The 23,240-nt window shown below is 44.9% G+C and overlaps 1 protein-coding gene across 1 annotated transcript in view; it reads left to right on the forward strand.

Annotated features, from left to right (window-relative positions):
- cdh13 (cadherin 13, H-cadherin (heart)) overlaps nucleotides 1–23,240 on the forward strand; it is a 467,262-nt gene that overhangs the window by 433,418 nt on the left and 10,604 nt on the right. The window contains exons 13-14 of the mRNA XM_034210651.1: nucleotides 6,934–7,161; nucleotides 10,886–11,104. Of these exons, the coding sequence (XP_034066542.1) occupies nucleotides 6,934–7,161; nucleotides 10,886–11,104 (447 nt within the window). The remainder of the gene's footprint in view (nucleotides 1–6,933; nucleotides 7,162–10,885; nucleotides 11,105–23,240) is intronic.

Genomic DNA, 23,240 nt, shown 5'->3' on the forward strand with positions numbered 1-23,240 from the left:
GTTGTGTAGCAGAGTTTCCGTTAGCAGGTCATTACCGGACTATGAGCAGATATGCTTCAGTTTAAAACTCAGTTCACGGGGCTCATTTTTATATTGCTTCAGTCTATAATCGTAACAGATCGAAAAATTCAGATCCATTTTTCAATAAATGATTCCACCAACAACAAACAACATAATTATTAGATTCAAACAAACTACTTGTAGTAGATGAAGTACATTATTCAAAAGTTTACATTAACTTTGAATAATAACACGGGAGAAACGGATCATCTCTTTTCCCCTCTCCCTCTCTCTCTCCTGACAGCCCGTCAGTTTATCATGCAGCTAAACAGAGGGCGGGGCTTCAGGTGATTATGCAGAGCTGCTTGTCTCGGTCTGACTCAGCAGCTGATCTGATCTCTCTCTCGCGTGTCCGGTTATACTTCACTCGCGTTTATGTCCATATCGATCAGATCCAGCTCTCCTGATCGTTCTTTATAGAGAGCACCGATCAAACTATTAAGAGTGAATATCGGCCGACAATGACCGGTGGCCGATCTATCGGAGCCTTCCTAATTATTACCAGACATTTTGACCGGCAGGTTTTGAATTTACCGGTTTTTAATAAATGTTACCAGCTAAAAACCGGTAATTACCGGCTAACGGAAACCCTGGTATGCGGTACACCACTCGTGTTATTGTTGTCCTTTACTTGGCGATATTCACTCATATTTTTCAGTTTTTCCCTACACTGCAGGAAAGTCCTCGAAAATCCGCGTTCGGACATCTGTGCAGAGACATCCTGGAACACAACCGTTGAGCTCCCGCTGGATTTTATCATCCCCAATGAGATGTAGGAACGTCGTCACCTCCTCGGTCGACCACGGTGTGCTTTTCTTTGACGTTGCCATTTTTGTAGCTCCTCCGTTTACAAAAATGCTGTTTATAAAAATGCTGCAAGCTTGCTTCTAGATATATATGCGACGCTAGGAATGATCTCGCGCGCGATCTTGTGACGATTCTCTCTGACGATTCTCTCTGACCAATCAGCAGTCGAGAGTGTTGACGTTGATTGATTGATTGATTGAAAAGTTTATTAACAGCTTGTATATTGGGTACAGTCAGTGGCGTTTTTATATGTACAAAAGTGGTGGGGCACAAAAAACTTAGATGTCTATATATAAGCTTCTGCAGTGAGGTTCATGGCTGGTGAGGCTCTGAGTCTTCAGGTTTACAAATATTATATTTTGACCTAAATCAAAATATAATATTATTTTCAAAAGCTTTTTTTGTCTGATGCTTCAATTAATTTTAAACAGACAGTTCAACAAAAGGATACCCAAAAAATGTAATTGTATCATTTAAATATTGATTTGTTCTCTCTTAGTAAGATCCCATTTTCAATCAAATTGCAGTCTTACCTTGACATGAAGATGAAGTCCATTTGCCTAACCTTCTGGACAAAAATCTCTATTACTTTTTTGTAAAAGTCCTCCTTATGTTCTTGTAGTTTCAAAAGTCTATCATAAATCTGATCTAATCAATAGATTTATGATTCGAAAATTATAAAAGTAGGGTAGACATGTGGATATTATCCGGCTGAACAAAACGTGCATTTATCTAACAGGTTTGTTTCCCACAGATCTTATTTTGAGCTATTTTCTAAAATCCTATGGAGAAATATCATTGCTTTTTTGTGGAGGGAAGCCATGCGCAGTTTATTTCCTGGTTTTAGGACGCCTCACTGCAGCTCTCTCTCCTCCTCTTCACACACCACACTTTTCGCGGCACACGTACTTACAGCCAATCAGCTCTGAATGATGTGAGATGACGTATGGTGGGGATGGCAGCACTATGCCCCTCTGGTCATTATTTTTTTGCCACACACATTAAATAGGACAATACTCTGAGCATGCGCAGTGTAGTTTTTACAGTCACCATTGACTTAAACAGGGAGAGGGAGGGGCAGGATCGGGTTTTGTCCCACATGGCTCTAAACAGCTCAATAGGCACACACTGTAGACACTAATTAGAAGAAAACAGACTAAAACAGCAATGTACAGACGAATCAGATGAATAAACATGATCTTAAAATATATTTTATATATTTTTTAATTTATCTTTTGCATTTTTTTGTAATCATTACTTTTAATACTTTCTGCTGACACTAGGTGGGGCTGTGCCCCACCTGCCCCTAATGACCAGTCGCCACTGGGTACAGTACAGTACAGCTCAAAACATACAATTGTTAAGGGGATGCAGACCAGAGAAAGACTTTCGTCTTGTTTACATCAGGGTCCCCCATTTCCAATTCATCATATCATTTAAGACATATACTGTAAGACATATTTGACATACAGATGGCTTATTTACAATTTTCATTTTAGATTTTGTTCTAATACATCCTAACCGGACATTTAAGACATACCAAGTCTACAGATATACAGTTAGTAACAGAGTCTAAAATGCGAGTATATACATAGATGGGGGGGGGGGGAAGCTGTCCATTGAACGACAGGTTGAGATTTGTACCATTACCGGGGCCAGTTTTGCAATGCTCTCCCCCGAAGGTGCTCTTTAAGAGAGGTTTTGAAGGTAGGTATAGTTTTACTTTCCTTTACAGTTGTGGGAAGAGCGTTCCACCTTGATGTGGCATAATTGCGAAACGTGTATTCCCCCTTTTTTGTGCCAAATCTGGGTTTCACATGATTTGTGGAGCTCCCTCTGGTGTTATGATCATGGTATTCCTTGACCTTTGGGAAGAATTTTGACATGTACATGGGTACCATAGAGGTGTAGTGGATCTTGTAGACCAGGCCCATTGCAAGTAGCTGTACTCTGTCGTCTACTCTAAGCCATCCTAGGTTGTCAAAGTGGGCAGAGGTGAGGTGGGTTCTAGATGAAAGGTCAAGCAGTAGTCTGACCAGTTTATTTTGCGATGTTTGAAGTTTTTCTACGTTACTAGTTCAGCCCTGGCCCTGGCCTGATAGAACCACGATTTTATGGGTCCGGAAAAAGAGGGAAAAAGTACCCGCTAGCCGGTGCTACGCTATATGGAAAGGCCACCAAAAACTGGCCTGGCCGCTTGAGGACGGTTAAGGACGCTTAAACGGGGCTACCCGCTGCAGTGGAAATGCGCCATTAGTGTGTGTGTGTGTGTGTGTGTGTGTGTGTGTGTGTGTGTGTGTGTGTGTGTGTGTGTGTGTGTGTGTGTGTGTGTGTGTGTGTGTGTGTGTGTGTGTGTGTGTGTGTGTGTGTGTGTGTGTGTGTGTGTGTGTGTGTGTGTGTGTGTGTGTGTGTGTGTGTGTGTGTGTGTATATTCATGTGTGCACGGGTTTAATAAACTCACAGGTCCATGGAGCACCATCTGCCTGCACAATGTTTGATGGAGCAGGAGCTGGTTGTGAGGGACACCCCTGTCACACACTATGTGGCACAAACTATTGACAGAAACACCTGTATGTGTGTTTGTCTGTCTGTTGTGTTTGTTTATCGTTGAAGCTCCGTGTGTGTGTGTGTGTGTGTGTGTGTGTGTGTGTGTGTGTGTGTGTGTGTGTGTGTGTGTGTGTGTGTGTGTGTGTGTGTGTGTGTGTGTGTGTGTGTGTGTGTGTGTGTGTGCGTGCGTGCGTGCGTGCGTGCGTGCGTGCGTGCGTGCGTGCGTGCGTGCGTGCGTGCGTGCGTGCGTGCGTGCGTGCGTGCGTGCGTGCGTGCGTGCGTGCGTGCGTGATTAAGTTGGATTGCTGCCATTATCCTCGAGTATCAGCGCCTACTCGTGCCTTTATGTTCTCCACTTCACTTGACATACAGTACATTACATTCAGTACCTTCACACAAATAGTACATATTTAGCACTTATGGATACTTTCCTCCCTTTAGAAGGATATAACAACTTGGGCAACACTTCATGTTACTTATGTTTAAGAGGTTCTCTGGGAATAAAAAGCCTCTGCATGCAAACGAGACATTTTCCATGTGAATTATTTCAAGGTGTGTTTGACATTTATTTTATAAAGCCATGGGTATTTCACAAGGTAAGCAGTCCCCGCACAAACACGGAGAGAGGACTTGCATTATGTGGCATAAGTGCATTGAATGTTTTACACCCATACTTTGTATTTATGGCATCTAAATGAAATACATACAAATAACCTTACAACAGTGCTTGAGTCTGTCAAAAGTGGTTCTGTTTGAAGTTGACTAAGATAGTGTCCGTTTCTAAATGTCATACATCAGCATTCATTCTTTCTTTGAGACCTGTTTTACAAGGTTCTCGTTTTAAAAAGGTCAGCTGGAACATGAATAAATCATCAGGCTGGCTTCTCAAACCAATGCCAATAAGTTACCTTCAGCTACATTGGTTAGTTAATTATAGCTTCTGAAACTGTTAAAGGGGCCCCATTATGCCTTTGGGGCTTTTCCCTCTCCTGTAGTGTGTTCTAATGTTTTTTGTGCATGTAAATGGTCGACAAAGGCTAAAATCCCAAAGTTCACCGCAGAGGGAGTTTCTCTCTGACACACTGCCTGATACGCCTCCATTGGACTCCTTTGTTTAATTTCATTACATCATGACATCACTACGTTACACTCGCACTTCTTGGCTGGGGTTGCAACATTTTTTTGTTGTGATATGCTAAGGGGAGGGACATCTCTAAGCAGTTGACCAGCTAACCAAAGCAGACTGGGCTCTGGTTTCAGACAGAAGGTGGAGAGAGGTGCTGCAGCACAGGCAGTATGAGAAAAGTAAAGCCTCTTTTGAACATTGCCCCGGCCACACGAGGACAAAAACAGCCGTTTGCGTTACTGTTTAGTGTCATATAGACCATTCGGCCACAGGAGGACGACCGCATACGGCACTAAACGACTGAGGAAACGATAACGGGTCCCAAGGTGGATAGAACGGCATACGCAACGCTCTGGGGGGTCAAACAGCTCCGTGTGTGCGCCCTATACGATCATTTTCTGATAATGATTGCGCAATAGCCCCGCCTCTCCCCACCTCTGCTGCTCACCTCCGCGTACCCCGCGCCATTGCTGTTGTGTTTTGCCACCAACAACAACAACAATGGCGGATCGCAGAGTTGCTATCGTGCTCCGGACGCTACTGACCATGCTACAGTTCTTTGTGCAACATCTACATTAGACTTACACATCCGGGGGGGATCTTACTCGCTGCTTTTGTGGATATCTACTGCAGCTTCAGCGATCATTTTCTGATAATGATTGCGCAATAGCCCCGCCTCTCCCCACCTCTGCTGCTCACCCCCGCGTCAAAGTAAACTGCACACTGAATTCAGATTATTTATCTTTCTCTCGATATGGACATAAACGCGAGTGAAGTCTAATCTGACAGGACGGAGACACCTCTCAAACTACCTAAACTAGTTATAAATATGTTTATTTTTACTGTCGGCCGGGTCACTCATTACTGGATCAGCTGCTACATGAAACAGACACTGGCGCTGTCCAAAGAGAGGGAGGAAAAAGAGAGGGTCCGTGTATTTTTATTATTATATTATATAGAGTCATTATTAATTTGTTTTAAAGCTCAATAAATAACAAAGAAGACCTTTCACCGGCACTTTTATAATTTGTCGGAAGATTTAAACTTTAATACACGTTGACTGGCGAAAAACTCTGCCCGGTTCCCTCGGCCCCCACCGCGGAGAATAAACAGAAGGGCAACCATGACAACCATGCTTCTTCGCTGCTTTTGTGGAAGAAGTTACAGCGCCACGTACAGGCTCCTGCATATGTACTGCAGCTTCTCCAGCGGTTGGAGCTAAACGGAGCGGTCTCGTGTGGGCAGACACTATCCGGATAACTATTGCGTGTGGACGGAAGCTTGTTTGCGATTGCGTTTGCGTTAATCCTATGCGTTTAGCCGTTTTCGTCCTCGTGTGGCCGGGGTCTAAAGCATTAGAGCATGTCACATTAAAGGCCAAAAATACAAATATGTACCTGAAAAATAGCAGTAGGGCCCCCTTAAGCCAGAATCCCTAGCATATTTTGTGGAATCAAGGAAACATTGTTTCCCAAAATAACTTGTTGTGGTTAATCAGCTACCAATGTAAACTGCCGTTATTCAGTGGTGAATATGAAGGCTTCATTTTATCTGGTTACGAGGAAGTTTCAGAGATGATGAAGCACAATTTGTATTCAGTGTAATCCTTAGATAGTCCTAAGAAGTTAACTTTCACCTAATCAGCATTTTAGTGTGGGCAGCTTTATCTAACGGCACTGGAAAGACTTCACTTGACATTTATGGCACATACAGTATATCCTGATTGTTTTTTTTCCAACCTCTGCCCAAAATATTGTTTTACCTTGAAAAGGTGGAGGACACCCATTTTCCAATTACAGATCTTGTCTTTGGGTGTTAATTGCTGACTGTCCTCTGGAGCTGTCTTGGAAGCAGCGTGGATATTTTTAATAACCTCTAATCGCAGTGAAACAGAGAGCAGTAATAGAGAAGAGCCAAGCTGCTTTTTTGACCCAGCATCCTTCATCGAGGTGTAATCTCATACAGAAGCCATGTTCTCTTCCAAAACACGAGTCACTGTGATTCATTCTCCCCAGGCATTAAAACAACAAACATTTTTTTTTGTTTGGGTTGAATTAGGTCAGCGGAGTAGAAAAAAAGGGATGGATCTTATTTGGGTTTTTGGCTTCTTTTTTTTAAACATCATGCTTTGCTCTGCTTTAGGATGTCAGCTGAAGAACATTTCGACATGGCAGAATGAAAACGGTTAAAAAGATAATTAACTTTCAAATAATCATGAGTACACCATGTTTAATTGCAGCCACATTGCGTTATTGCTCTTTTCACATCTGCTAACATCGTTACTGTTCGCATTCCTCCACAAAATCATCAGCATCCAGACCTACAGCGAGAGAGTGAATCAATCAACTCTTTGGTTATCCCTCTCCTAATATGTGATAATGTTGTGTTTCCAGGCAGCCCTCCAGCCACAGGCACCGGCTCTTTGGTCATCTACCTAGAAGACTACAATGACAACGCCCCCTATGTGGTCCCGTCGGTAGCGCGGGTGTGTGAAGATGACATGAACGTGGCTATAGTCGGGGGGCGGGACAAGGACCTTTACCCCAACGCCGCACCCTTTAAGATAGAGCTGGGAAAACAGCTGGGCCTCGACAAAACATGGAAGGTCACCAGGGTCAACTGTGAGTACTATATTTTGAGATTTTGTTTGCTCAGAACCTTTTGACATTATAATAATAATAATAATAATAAGTTTCACCTCTTGGAAAATAACAAACAGGGCTCTGTGAGCTACTTTTTCTTTACCTGCTATTACACGGTCATTATTTAACTTCTCACTAAGAGCTTTGAGTGTATTCTACACAGGGCTGCCAGAAAGCACTCGGGGGAGGCGGGTGATGGAAAGATCAAATAAACAAAGAAAAATAAGGAAAAAGAGAGTAACAAAAGTAAACAGCATTCGAGGGTCCGTTCACCTCAGTGCACCTATTGTGCATTTTGAGTACAGACAAGTTACGCCCAATAGATTTGCTCAAGTACTGTACCACAGTACCATATTTCGTAATTGTTTTAATTTGAACATTTAAATGTCATGCTACTTTCCACTTCTACTCCACTGCATTTCAAAGGAAGTATTGTACTTACTTAGCAAGTTCAGATTTATGAAAAACAAGTGATCAATTATTTCAGATTAAACTATCCAACATGACACAAAGTAGTTAAAATGTGAGGTCTACCAGCTGTCACTTTAAAATGTCTCCTACATTTAAAGCATCAATAATAATATTTCAATAATATAAGTCATAATAAAAGCTTCTTTACATGAAAGAAAAGGTATTTCACATTAATAATCGAAGTACAGTGTGATTGTAATACTGTTGTGCTATTCCTAAAGTAAGTAAGTACTTTGACTCAAGTATAACATCTGTGTACTTACTTAACAACTAGTGCCGTCTGAACTAGAACAGATAACATGACAAAGATGAAGAGAAAAATAATAACAGGATGGAAGGAGGAGGAGGAGGATAGACGAACAAGAAATACATTGATTCAGGGTTGCATGACTGGCAGCGCAGTGTGTGTGTTTGAGTGACAGAGCAGAGCTGAAACCTGCCCAGAGGTATTAGCTGTGACTGACAGCAGGAGAGGGAGGTACAGACACTCCTCAATCACTCCCGCTGGAGAGACAGATAGGGCCCGCTCGTCTGAATTGGACTGGCACTGTGCTCGTCTCCAGTGTGTGTGTGTGTGTGTGTGTGTGTGTGTGTGTGTGTGTGTGTGTGTGGTGTGTGTGTGTGTGTGTGTGTGTGTGTGTGTGTGTGTGTGTGTGTGTGTGTGTGTGTGTGTGTGTGTGTGTGTGTGTGTGTGTGTGTGTGTGTGTGTGTGTGTGTGTGTGTGTGTGTGTGTGTGTGTGTGTGCGTGCGCGTGTGCGTGCGCGTGTGCAACATCTAGTTTTAATCCTTCTTACTACAAATGTTTGGTTTCAGAATCACTCTTTTTACCCAATCACTTCAGTGTTGGACCCTTACAAGTACAATTATGAGGTCCTTTGTATGCTAATATATACTTCTACTACACCATAATTTAGAGACACATTTTGCCAAATAAAATATAATCAACAAATACTTTATTATGTATTATTATCGGCTAACTTGGTGAAATAAAAAAAATGCCCAACAGTAAACAAAAGCTCTATCTTTACCAGCTGCAGAATTTAAGCAATTGAAACATCAATTCATAATAATTATAATCCAATCAGATTATATATAATATTCTGAAATTGGCCATTATATCCAAAGACTATCTCAATGTTTGGTATTTATTACAAATGAGTATTTAATGATGCTTATACTCTTGTACTTTCCTCAAGTAAAATGTTGAATTCTGGACTTTTACTTGAGGACAATTCACTGTGGTATTGTTGCTTTTACTTAAGGCCCTGTCACACTGTCCCGAAATTGACACCCGATGGACACACGATAAAGGAAATGTTCAAATTCGGCTGTGATCGTAGCAACATCGGGCCATTCGTGAGGGCATCTAAGCCATCGTATGACCGCCGGTGGAGTTTCTCAGGCTCCGGCAGCAACTTAGTGAGCGGCAACTTCGTAAGGCACTCGTGAGGACATCTTGTCAAATCGTGTCATCTTCGTGTTATCATCGGTGCCATCGGGCATTCGCCCTCACTCTGATTGGGGCGAATGCCCGATGGCACCGATGATAACACGATGCCCTCACGATGGCCTTACGAAGGGCACAATTGACACACAAATTCAACACGAAAATGAACCTTCGCAAGGTCCTTCGGCAATTTTTTGGCATGCCAAAGATTTTGTCACCGCTCACGAAGTTGCTGCCGGAGCCTGAGAAACTCCACCGGCGGTCATACGATGGCTTAAGATGCCCTCACGAATGGCCCGATGTTGCTACGATCACAGCCGAATTTGAACATTTCCTTTATCGTGTGTCCATCGGGTTGTTTTATTGCACAACAAAATCATGTAAATATATTATGTAAATAACCCAATTTGTGTTCTGTGAAACTAAAAAGGATATAATATATTATTTTGAAGGACAGTTGACAGGAAGTTGTTGTTGTTATGGAAACAACATTACGGAGAAAACGTAATATTTTCTACATATAACGACGGATAAAGTAAAGAACAAAGTCTGAAGATATCAGTACAGTATCATAGTACTGTAACACAATTGTTTTTGGTACTTTCATTGCAGTTGTATGTCTTAAATGTAATGTAAATGTTGCCTTCGTGTGTGGTTCGGGGCCATCATCGTGCGAAATTCACAATTCCATATTCGTGTGTCCATCGGGTGTCAATTTCGGGACAGTGTGACAGGGCCTTTAACAAAAACACCTGAAGACTTTGTCCATATTCTTTTTCAAATCAGTCCTTTTATAAATTATAAATGTAGACGGTTTAAAAATACATATGGGTGAATGATTGAAAGAATAGTTTCACATCTTGAGAGATGCTCTTATTTACTTTCTTGCCTCGAGTTAGATGAGAAGGTTGAAGCCGCTCTCTGTCTGTATGATACGAATGAAGTTACTTACAGCAACCAGGTAACAAAATCTCTGAAGATCCCTAATTAACACGTCACATTTATATTTTAATGTTTGATAAAACATGGGAGCTCCCCTGGAGATAATACTGTATATCAACGAATTTCAAAGACACTTCCAATAATGTGTGACCCTACTGTTTTTGTTATCACCTTGGATTTGATATTGCATGTGGCTGCAGACACGTGAGATAAACAAATGAGCACAATTCCATGATCACACAACATAAGTACACTACTAGATGTGATTAAACTATCTACGGATTAATATAGCAGTACTAAGAGATCTGATTGTACATGCTTATCAGGGATTGTAGAAACTTCAGGAAATGTTGCATCTCACACGAGAGTCCTTTTGTATCAAAATACACAGAGCGAGAGACTTGTGAAATGTTTACTGCTGTCTTTCAAGCACACAGTCTGACAATGTAAATGTCCTCATTAAATACAAGACTAAAAGTCACCTGACCAGGAGTTAACAGCCATGCCAGATGGGTGAAATGCGCATTTTTGCAAATTGTGACACATTTCAAAGTAAAAATAGGCTCCAGAGTTTTCTTTTGTGACTCTTAAGGAAGGGTAAAGTCTGATGCAACCCAATGTAACAATCTTACGCAACTTAAGTAGTGCCAATTTGTGTCGCTGCAGTTGTCAGAAGAGGCTTAGCAGTCAGTTACTTGGGGTGCATTAGTTTTGTACATATTTAGTTCTGCTTTGCAAAATGGGATGCTCTTAAATACAGAATAGACGGACAATAGACAGGATGGCGGATTATCATACACCCGCTTTATTTAACCTTCCTCTTCTTCTCTGTTTCCTCCACAGCCACACACTCCCAAATCATGCTCTTGCACAGTCTGAAGAAAGCCAACTACCAGCTCCCGTTGCTCATCACTGACTCGGGGGTGCCCCCCTTGTCCAACTACACAGAGGTCAAAGTTCAAGTGTGCGTCTGCAAGAAGAACAAGATGCACTGCAGCTCCGCCCACTCCCACCGCGCCAGCCTTCTCGTGCTGCTCGCAACACTCCTGCTCGCCCTACTCTGTAAGTAACCATCAACACCACCACACAGACCAAAGGAGAACTGAAAATGGAGGGTTCTATTATGCTCATTTTCAGGTTCATAATTGTATTTTGTGCCTCTACTGTGAAATGTTGACATGCTTTAATGTTCAAAAAGCTCTGTATTGTCCTCATACTGCCTGTCCTGCAGCACCTCTTTTCACCCTCTGTCTGAAACCAGAGCCCATGATTGGTTAGCTCGCCGGCTCTGTTGTGATTGGGCAACTGCTTAGAGAGAAACTCCCTCTGGAGGAACTGATGGGATGTTAGCCTTTGCAGACCATTTACCTGCACAAAAAACTATCCAACATACTATAGGAAATTAAAAACACCAACAAGCATAATAGGGACTCTTTCAAATAGATTTGTGCTTCGTCAATATGGTATGTTGCTTCCAGTTTATCATTTGGAGAGAAATCATTGCAGACATGATGTAAAATATTTAAAAGTGCAGCATTTCATTAAAGTTCTCTTGTGTATTGGTGCACATTAATGCACATGAATTCAGGCATTTGGCTATTGTGCTTCTTGGATCCATGTTGCAAAATAATGCGTTCACTATCCTTTTTATTTTCTTCCCGCCATGCCTCGGGCCCTCCCCCGGGCCCTCCCCCGGAAGACAAACTTGAATTTACTCCAAACATCTCAATTCAAGCCATTAGCAATAGGATGAATAATTCAGCCTCCCCCATTCAGAACACAGACGTAATGGAGGACGTCCAACAGCTTGTTTTTTGGAACGAAAGATCATTTCCAACTTGAAGTCACCCAGATCCGGCGTTTGTTCTCTTTAGTTTGTAGTCGGGATCGCTGTATGCTGCAGGCGGGGTACAGCGGGAGGGATTCTGATAGTAAGGAGAAGAAAAAGAAGAGCATTAACAATAGGGTAAAAGAAAATTAGAAATGACTGGAAAAGGCAAAATAAGATTTCAGGCCTAAAGCTGGTGCAGTCGTAATTTTAACACCTTTTTTTCCGCTGATTTGTGTTTGACTGTGAAATGTTCATTGAAGACTAACACGCTTCTCCTTTCTCTATTATCCCATGTATTTTTGTTCTATTGATCTGAAAATCTTTTTCCTGCCTCAATTCCAGTTGATCACTCCTGCTTGTGTATTCTGTCTGTTTCCTTTCTCTCATCCCTCAGCTCTCTCTGTCGCTGTCCCCCCCCCCCCCCTCGAACCACTTCTCCTGCTCGTATGCTTTCTCTCTGCTTAGCGCTCTTCACTCCCCATAATTATTTGCTTACAGGCAGAATCTTTTCAGCTCATCTGCTCATTTTCTCTAATATCTGTGCATCACGGCATCTAACATTTCCCATCGATCTTCCTCCGGCTATGGATCAACCTGTCTGTCGGTGCATATATTTTCTTATAACTCTCATCCATAGCAGATGAATATGATGTGTATGTGAAGATTTGTTTGATCATCCTGTTTTCCTTTTAAAATGACAATGCTTGGCAGGCAACAGCAAAAGCACAGCGTTGACGGAGCATTAGTTGCGGTTCCACTGCTACACACTAATCATGAGCGTAAGCCGATGCTGCGTCACCGTTAGCGGGCGGCCATCCACTTCTCGGGAAAGTTTCATGGCAGAGATCCTAAGTGCACGCCAGCTGGAACAGTCAGTTTGCTTTTTCACACTCTTCTTCATTTAGAAATATGTTGTTATCTGCTGTTGCCATGGGAGCAGCCGCTGCGTCTGTACTAAAAAGCATGATAATTGGTTGACATGCCGAGATGACATTAGGAAAGTCTTCACTGCAAGGATGTCCTTTGACTCTGAACGACAGTAGCATTCATTACCCCACTGTAAACAGTTTGGTGATGGACGGTGGCATTCATTAGCCAAATAGCTGCTCCAGGTGACACATCCTCGGGCCGCCGGGTTCTGAGCCGCTGTTCGTGTCCATTCATTTGGACGGGAGCATGTTTGCAAAGTCAGAACAGACGTTTTTAACTCTGGAGCTGGAGTACAGAGAAGTAACAAGGTCGCGGCGTGAATCCATTGGGAATCTCAGATAGCATTGCAGCCGGGAAACAGAAGTTCCACCGATTCAGACGCAGAACATGTTTATACACACACACACACACACACTGGCGCCCAGAGAGATGACTCCTGCTGGAGCTCATCACACAGACCGGTGCTGGGGACAGATAGAGGGGACTGATCACTGCAGTGTATAGTCAGATAGTCTGACAGAGGCAGTGAGGATCCTGTTTCAATTCCCTTATCTCCACGCTGAACCCTGACCCTGCAGGAGAGAGATGAGGGGAAGGAAAATGAAAAGAGCCAGAGGGGAAGGAATTGGGAAAAGAGACGAGAATAAAGGTGTGGAGATTAAACTCTTCTGTTTTGTTCTGTTTTTGCCCACCGGGCTGCAGGCGTATGCACGGCCACGCAGCAGTACAGTTTTCTACATTTGTCTGGCTCCTCACGTCTCTATCTGCCTTACCTTATGCTCCCTCTATTCTGGCTTTCTCTCTCCCTCAAGTCCCCAACACCGTCTATTAAACATAAAGTGTATGTACAAAAAGACAAGTCATTTAATTATGTTTTTAATCAATATAATGAGATAACATTTAATTTATTCATTTAGACTATTAATTACATTTTCCCCCTAATATCTTCTTCTGGCATCTCATTTTTACCATTATGTTTAACATATTATACATCTCTACTTGTTTTTTGGGTGTGTACTAGAATGTTAACATGCTTTAGTGTTAAAAGATTACAAAGTGTTTGGCAACATATGTCCCTTTTAACTTTAACTGGAATTAGCTACCAGCCAGTACACAAATACAGACAGATGAATCAACCGTTTCATCCAGATTTCACAACATATCCTGAGGTAAGTTCTCTGCAACTTCTTCGCCAGTTTTCCAGTTGCACAGCATCTGAAAACTGCAAAGTACATTCACATTCAGTATTGCACTACGATACAATTATGGGGTACTTTACATTTCTGCTCCACTAGATGTTGTCAGCCTATATCGTACTTTTTAGCCCACTACATTTATCTGACACCGATTTGTAGCATTAAAATATAAAATATAAATCAATTATCAACTCAACTATGACATAAAACTATAAAATTACTTGAGGCAGACTGGCAGTATGCAGCAATTCAAATTAGCTTTACATTTACCAGTTGTGATGAACACATTAATCCATCAATAATCGTAATCCAATAATTAAAGATTCTGAAATGAGCCATTATGCAGTACAAGTACTTTTACTTTTAGGACTTGCTGCAATGCTAATACTTCAGTACTTTTGTTCTTAAGTTAGACTCCACCACGACTCCTTAACACCGTATTACGTGGTGGAGTCACAAACTTTGCTACATTTACGTGTCTGCACAACACACTCTCACTCCATAATCGTCCAGGAGCGACGTTTGGTCAGGGTCCCGTGGCGTCCAGTTGTGACGCTCCTAGGCTCCTTCAGCTTCATAAAGGGACGCAAAGAGCTTTCAACTGATTGCAATGTATTCCCATCTGCGGCGGGATTTGACGCTCATGGAAGCACGGCATTCGTTTGTGTCGGCTGCCCTTAAAGGCAATGTGAGCGTCCATTCCAAGTTAACTTAAACAGGGGGCAACTTTAAACCAGAACCTACATACGTCCAGTATGGGTTATGATGTAAGTCCACTGGGACTGACACTGGGAGTCATTGTTCAGAATAATGATGTCACAACTCCTGGATGGAAAAAGCAAGCAATGGCATTCAATCCTGACTGTAATTATAATTAGAAGTATACTGTATGAATACATTTAACACGAGACAGGGTAGTTCTTTGTTCTCTCTGTCTGAGACGTTTAGTTATGTAACACAAGACAAAAAAACAGTTGTTCTGTATCCTCTGTTTAAAAACTGTGCAGAGGGCATCTAATCTCAAATCTCTGCAGCAGTTAGTATTTTGTGTGCGTTTGTGTTTGGACTGCAAGCAATGTTTTTCTGTGTGTCCAAGTGTTTATACGAGATGGGAGAGAGAAAATGATTTAAAACTGAAAAAATCTATCTTGACAAGTAGCCTACTTAAATTCCATATTCCATCAGAAAAATGTCCAAAACAACCGAAGCGATTCGCATTGGTGTATTTTCGACAAACTCAAACAAGACAGTGTGAGGCTAAAGTAGTCTCCATAAAATATCACTTCAATCAAGCGAACTGATGAAGTTGATGTTTGTTTAGGAGGAAGATCATGTCTCCCCCACTGACAGAATTTCTCAGGGTGTGTGTACCTACTGGAATAATTAAAATGGTATGTGGTTTGTGACGCTTGCATGTTACTATGTTGGGGATCTATAGGTTACTTAAGTAACCCCAGTTCTCAGAGTAACATGAAGTGAGATGTCTCACTATGGGATGCGCCTCAACGCGTATGCAAACAGAAGCATCAATCTCATTACGCCAATCCTGATTGGCTGATGATCTTGACGTCTACGTCAGGGAATCCACCCACCCTTTAAGTAGCTTGCGCTACGTCGCAGCGTCATTCAAAATAAGCACCTCTTCTCGCTTCGCCTTAGCAAGAAGGGCCGTCTGGTGAGACATCTCACTTCATGTTACTCTAAGAACTGGGGTTACGTAAGTAACCCATAACACTCCGTCCAATGTCTCACTATGGGATATTGAAACTCCCGTATTGCTAGACATGCTTATCTCGAAAATCACCAAAACAACCAGAACTTAACACGGGGCCCAGCACTGCGCGGGCCACACTTGGAGCAGAGACATCTAGCCTGTAAAAGCGGACAAAAGTGAGCGGTGAGGACCAGCTCGCTGCTGCACAAATATCTTGGATGGAAACACCCTTGAACAAAGCCCAGGATGTAGCCAGTCCACGAGTAGAATGAGCACGCAGGCCCGTTGGTGCCTGCAAACCCTGACTCGTATAAGCCAGAGCAATCGCTTCCACAATCCAGTGGGAGAGCCGTTGCCTGGTAACGGGCTTGCCCTTATGAGGGTTAGCCCAGGATACAAAGAGTTGGTGATTGCATCGAAACTCTTTTTACCTGTCCATATAGGTGCGCAAAGCACGGACTGGGCACAGCAAATTCGGCCGCTGTTCCTCAGAGGAACACAGTGGCGGAGGAAATGCCTCAATGTCAATGGGGGTACATGAGCCAACCACCTTAGGTACAAAGGCAGGGTTGGGCTTCAGCAACACTCTCGTTTGCCCCGGGGCATACTGAGTGCATGAAGGATGTACAGAGAGCGCATGAATGTCACTGACTCACTTGGCAGATGCCAGAGCCAGTAACAGCACTTTCTTCAGTGACAGGTGTTTCATGTCAGCTTCTTCCAGGGGTTCAAATGGAGGTCGAGTGAGCCCATCTAAAACCACTGCCAAGTCCCATAAGGGCACCAGTGACCTGGAAACAGGGAGGAGCCTGCGAGCCCCTTTCATAAAACGACAGACCAAGGGATGTTGGCTAGCCGTCTTTCCCTCAAAGCCCACATGGCATGCAGCAATAGCAGCCAGGTACACTTTGATCGTAGAGAAAGCTCTGTGTTTATCAATCAGGTCCTGTAGAAATGATAGAATCACCCCGACATGACATTGAAAAGAGATGTGTCCTTTTGTAAGGCACCACTCCTCAAACACACTCCACTTACAGTCATAGAGGGACCTTGTGGAGGAAGCTCTTGCACTCTGAATAGTGTTTATCACCTTCTGAGGGAGTCCCACTGTATTCAGGTTATACCACTCACGGGCCAGGCCCATAGTGCCAAGCGCTCTGGGTGTGGGTGAAAAATCGTCCCCCCCGCCTGAGACAGTATGTCCCTGCGTAGCGGGAGCTGCCACGGCTGCCCGCACAGCAGCTGATATATCTCCGCCAGCCAGTACATTGCAGGCCAGTGTGGAGCTATTAGGATTAGTGTGTGGCGTTGTTCTCTCACTCTGGCCAGAGTTGGGGGTATCAGAGCCAGGGGTGGGAACGCGTACAGAAGGACCGGAGGCCAAACGTGCGCGAGCGCGTCCACGCCTAACGGTGCGTTTAAATCGCGCATTGAAAAGAACAGCTGACATTGAGCGTTTTCTTTTGATGCGAACAGATCCACCGCGGCCCGGCAGTAACACACCCACAGCTGACTCACAATTATTGGATGTAGTGGTGCACCTCTGGACAGCAGATCCGCCCCGAGGTTCATCACTCCTGGTACGTGCGTCGCTCTCAGAGAGAGGAGACGTCCGCAGCTCCATAAGATCAGTTTGCGTGCCAGCATGTGTAACTGGAGAGAACGCAAACCCCGATATTATATACATATATATATATATATATATATATATATATATATATATATATATATATATATTATATACGATATTGTGGTCGTGTTGTCTGTCCTCACGAGGACATGATGTCCTCTGAGAAAAGGCAGAAAGCGTTTCAGGGTGAGGAACACCGCTAAAAGCTCCAGATAATTTATGAGTGACCGTTGGAGGTCTCTGCTCCAGAGACCCCTCACAGGTCGACCTTCGTATATACCCCCCCAGCCCGTCAGACATGCGTCTGTGGTGACCACCTTCCGCGATAGGACAGCACCCATGGGCATGCCCCGTACTAGAAAAGTCGGGTGCAGCCAGTGGCGCAGTGCCATTATGCATTTCATAGTGACCATCACTCTCCGCGCGCCATGACGCACGGGGTCCAGTCTGAGGGCAGCTACCCAGCACTGAAACTCCCTCATGTGTAAGCGTCCCAGTCGTACCACCAGGATGGCTGACGCCATGAGCCCCAGTAACCGCAGACATGATCTGAAGTGAACATATTTGCGTGGCTGGAAATGAGCGAGGCAAGCCCTGAAGGGTTTCACTCTCTCTGCCGACAGGCGGGCTGTAAAGGGCACCGAATTCAGGCGTAGGCCCAGGAAGAGTACAGTCTGGGCTGGGGACAACATGCTCTTTTCTGTGTTTATTACGAAACCCAGGTCGAGCAGGTGTTTTACGAGGACATTCGTCTGCGTAATAGCCTCTTGCTCCGACTGTGCGAGAAGGAGCCAATCGTCCAGATAAGTTGCCAGGCGAATACCCTGTTGTCTTAACGGGGCTATCGCGGCTTCCGTACACCGTACAAACACTCGTGGGCTGAGAGACAGACCGAAGGGAAGTACTCTGTACTCGTAACAGACACCCTGAAAGGCGAACCTCAGATATTTCCTGTGTGGGTAATATACTGGGATGTGGAAATATGCGTCTTTCAGGTCGACTGATGTGAACCATTCGTTTTGTCACACGAGACGCAACATAGATGTGTGAGTGAGCATTCTGAATTTGTATCTTTTGAGATATTTGTTCAGAGCCCTCAAATCTAGTATACGCCAAATCCCGTTCCCTCCCCGTTTGGGAACAAGGAAATACTTGGAATAAAAGCCGCTCGGACTCTGTTCGAAGGGTATTATAGATATAGCCTTCTTGTCTAGTAGCGAGAGGATCTCTTGCTCTAGAATATGGGCCGACTCTCCCCGGGCTTGCGAATGCAGAATGCCCGAAAAGTGAGGGGGGGTGACAGCAAATTGGAGTCTGTAACCCTGTGTTATTGTCTTGAAAACCCAAGCAGAATCTGTGATCATCCTCCACTTTTCGCTTCTCAAAGCGAGTGGAGATGTCACATCCCTGTCGTCTGCCCTCTGTGTCTTTATTTGTTGTGTTATGGGGCCCTCTAGTGTCTGAACACGGTGGTACCCCAGGTTGACAACCCCGGTCGACACTGCGCATGAGCGTGGCGTTGATGCCTTCACAGCCCCGTCCATCGTCCGCCTTCTGAGAGAGGTAGCAGCCACTCTTAGAAGGGGGGTAGACGTCAGACTGTTTATTGTTTTTTTGTCTTTCTTTTCATTTTTATTGACTGCGCCCTTGGCTTTAAGCCTGGAAACGACAGTGGAAAATGATTTATTGAAAGACAATAGTGATGACATGTGTTTGTGTGACTTAAACGAGCAGCGGAGCTTGCTGTCGTTGATGTTAAGTCCATTTCCCTCATGGCGCGAACTTGAGGATGACGTTCTGACATCACTCGAGGCGGCGGGAAGATGGGGGCATGGTTGCACCCCGGAAACACATGAGCATCTAACACTGGAACGTGTTCTGGAGCTGGAGAACAGGGAACTTCCAGCTCCTTTATCGAGGAGAGGAGGCTGTCAGGCCGCCCTCTTCTTCTTCCTCGTCTGGTGGCTGAAAGTCTGGGCCGGCTGTGCCTGAGCGGCTGCTGCCGGAACCGGAGACTTTCTTGGCCAGCTCGTCCTCGCCTCATGTCTGGGCTGGAGACCCGGGGCGGGCTGTGGCCTCTGCTGTTTCGGGATCGTGAAACGGGCAGGGCGTGAGGCAGCCTGAGCGAAGGACTGCCGCGGGGCCGTTGAAGGCGGCGGCTGGACCCTTCGGGGAAGACAAAGCTGGAGAGCCTCATCCTCCTTCTTTTTGGATTCACACCGCTGCTGCATCGAAGATAGAGCGGAGCCAAATATGCCCTCGGGAACAATAGGCATGTCCAAGACGTCCTCTTTTTCCCGGTCTGGAAGGTCCGTCAGGGTAAGCCACCTGGCTCTCTCCTGTACCACCATTATCCCCAGTGCTTTGCCTGTGGGTTGGACTGCACAGCGCTGCACACGGAGGCAAATGTCCGTGATCGCTGCGATTTCGTCCCACACGACAGGCTCAGGTTTGATCGTCATGTCCTCGCAGAGCTCCGCCTGGTAGGCGGTCAGCAGCGAGGAGACGTTGAGCGCCCTGGACGGACAAAGCTGCGGCTTTATAGGCTCGTTCGGTCATTGCTGACTGGAAGCGGTCTGCCTTTGCTGGTAGCGTGGGGTTCCTGCTCGGTGCTGAAGCCAGCCGCGGTTGGAGGTGGGCTGCCACCAGCGGTTCCATGGGTGGCATGCGGAGCAGGCCGAGCTTCTCCATGCCGACACAGTGCAAAGAGGAGGCATCCTGGATTGGGGCCTCGTTGCTGAAAGGGTGGTCTCTCCATGAGACCGACACCTCGTCCAGCATCTCTGGAAAGACTGGGAGAAGCTGTTTCCTCATCCTTGCTGCTTGGGGCAAGTTCTTCCCCTCATAGCGAGATCTGGAGGTCTCCTTGGCCACTTCAGGCCAGGGGATGTCCAGCCTGGACGCAGCGCGTTGGCACACGGTCTGCAAGTCCATACTGAGGCAGGGCGAAGCTGGTGTGCTTTCGCCCAGGGGAGCGGACATCGCCTCCGGCTTGGCAGCCTGGGCAAATGAAACAAAGATGTCATCTTCGTGCTCATCCGAGTCGGATAAGAGGAACTCAGAGGCATCCTCTTCATCCTCCTCCATATAATCCAGCTGTAGGACATTCTCCGCAGGTGGAACCACGGTGAGGTGAGGTCCAGTTGGGAGCCCCAGCTTGACACAATGCCCGCACTAACCGGGGGTATCGATAGCTTCCTGGGCGTGTTCCAGCCCAAGGCAGGACGAGCAGACCTGGTGTGAGTCCGTGCCCGAGATCCTAAACCCGCAGCCGCAGAGCCGAGCCTCCGAGACTCCGACTCCTCTGGTGTGAGGGAGAGAAGGGTCCATCCTCGTTTGCCGGGGTGTCGGCGCAGAGGGACAAGCTAGTAACAGGTATGTTACCGAAAAAAATCCAACCTTATCGTTATTCCGAAAGGAAAAAACGACGGGGTAGATTTTTCTTTAAAAAATATTAACTGGTGTGTTAATATCTTTCTTATCTCCGTCTCCTCTGGTGTGAGGGAGAGAAGAGTCCGTCCTCGCTCGCCGTGGTGTCGGCGCGGAGGGATAAACTAGCAACAGGTATGTTACTGTTTGAAGAACAAAATCAAACCTTACCGTTATTTCGAAAGAAAAAACGGCGGGGCAGATTACAATATTAACTGGTGTGTTAATATTTGTTCAATTCTTCTGCAAAGCAAAAAAGTAACCGGCAAGCGCCCGTCGACCGAATGTTAGCTTGGGTTCAGTCTGTGGACCGTTAAGCTAGCCCGGCTACTGATATTCGAGATGTGCTCTGAAGCGAGAAGAGGTGTTTGAATGACGCTGCGACGTAGCGCAAGATACTTAAAGGGTGGGTGGATTCCCTGACGTAGACGTCAAGATCACCAGCCAATCAGGATTGGCGTAATGAGATTGATGCTTCTGTTTGCATACGCGTTGAGGCGCATCTCATAGTGAGACATCGAACGGAGTGTTATGAATGAGGACTGTAATTGCTGTCAGTCTGATCTCACCTTACCCGTACCTTCAAACATCTTCACTTTTTTCCCACAGGCTCCTCCAGCAGCGCTCCTCCAGCAGCGCTCCTCCAGCAGCGCTCCGCTCAGCGGAACCAAAAGCCACGTCCTCACTGGCTTTCCGTCATTGCTCTCAGCCCTTTAACACTCAACTGGGGTTGTTTTTCAGACCCTTAAATAATGTATGTAACCCTGCAGGACAGAGAGCGGGGGCGAGCGTGCGCCTGTGTGTGCAGAGTGCCAACATATACTGTGTCTTCTAATGCTTACGAGACCTTTGTTTGCTGTTGCAGGATTGGCGGCTAAATCCCCCCGTTGCAAGGGCCCTACTTTCTCTCCCCTCCATTGTGTGCTTTTCTTTTGTGATCACTGTGACTCTCACACACACATATATATATTTATACACCATATATTTGATTACCATAAAGTAGGGAACAATTAGGGTATTATCCTACATTTCTGCAGAGGGAAATGCCTGTGGATACATAAAGCCAAATCACACACACACACACACACACACACACACACACACACACACACACTCAGACTGAGGGTGTTAGACGTCCGTGTGAAAGCATCCATTGTGCACCTGTGATAATACTTCCTAAATGGACAAACTAAGTGCAGTCAATACGTGCTCCCATAGGCTGCAGATGCACAGCTACGCATAAGAATGAGTCCTAATTTTAAAAGTAATAACAAGCAGGAATGGTCCGCTCTCACAACAAGACAGATGACCACACTGCCCCCTATCAGTAACCATGGGAACTGTTCTCATTCACTATCTTCTCGCAGCAGCCTCACTGTTGCTCAAAATGAATTTCCCAAAGTCTATTATGTGTTGCTGGAGGCAATAACACATTGGATATCACTTTAAATAATGTGTGTTGTTCACCTATAGGTGGTTTGGACACTAGAGGCTTCTCAATACTCAAATTTCCCCTCCTCGACTCCCCTCCTCGGTTCCCCTCCTCGAGACTTAGACCCGCCCACAGGAGATGCGAGCGGAGGACCGAGGAGGGGAACCGAGGAGAGAGGAGGGGAAGCAGCAGACGTTTAAAGAAATGAGAACTCCTCTCCTCTGAGCGGTCATTTTAAAGAGACGTCCGTTCATTATTACTTGGCAACAGCTGCATCAGCTGTCGAGTGTTTTGTCATAGCGCTGTATCTCTGTTAGATCAGCTGAACATTGTTCCCCCACATATTTACTTTGAATTAATTGAGAGTGCGGTTTAATGAGACAATAACAGGCTACAGATGCGGACACACACACAAATATATTTATATAAATATATACAATTTAAAGTATGATAATAATGTAACACAATCAGAGACTGGATATATCCCCCCCTCTCTCTGGTCGCTGAAATGGGGAATTGAAATTACGGGCCAAAAGTTGTATTTACAAGTAGGCCTATTAAAAGTAAGCAGAGGACACCAAACCAACTGAGACCCGTCTGTCCGCCGCATCTACACACTGTACAACACACACCTACACACTGTACCACACACACACCTACACACTGTACCACACACACCTACACACTGTACCACACACACCTACACACTGTACCACACACACACCTACACACTGTACCACACACACACCTACACACTGTACCACACACACCTACAACTCCAAAAGCATAAGCCGTTGTGTATTTTATTATGTGAAGCAATGGTCTTAGAAAAATATCTACTCTTTGTTTGTAGATATCTACTAAACTAAAGCAAATAAAGAGAGTAGGCCTGTTATACTGAGTGATATATATATTATACACACTGCTCTGCTTTCTGCATGGACCGTACAGCTGTTCTCTCTGGAAACATCGCGACGTGATGAAAGCAGTTTCTAAAATAATATGCATGCATAGCTGTCATTGGAGGAACCATCAG

Source organism: Gymnodraco acuticeps, unplaced genomic scaffold (genome assembly GCF_902827175.1).
Source record: "Gymnodraco acuticeps unplaced genomic scaffold, fGymAcu1.1, whole genome shotgun sequence".
Lineage (NCBI taxonomy): Eukaryota > Metazoa > Chordata > Actinopteri > Perciformes > Bathydraconidae > Gymnodraco > Gymnodraco acuticeps.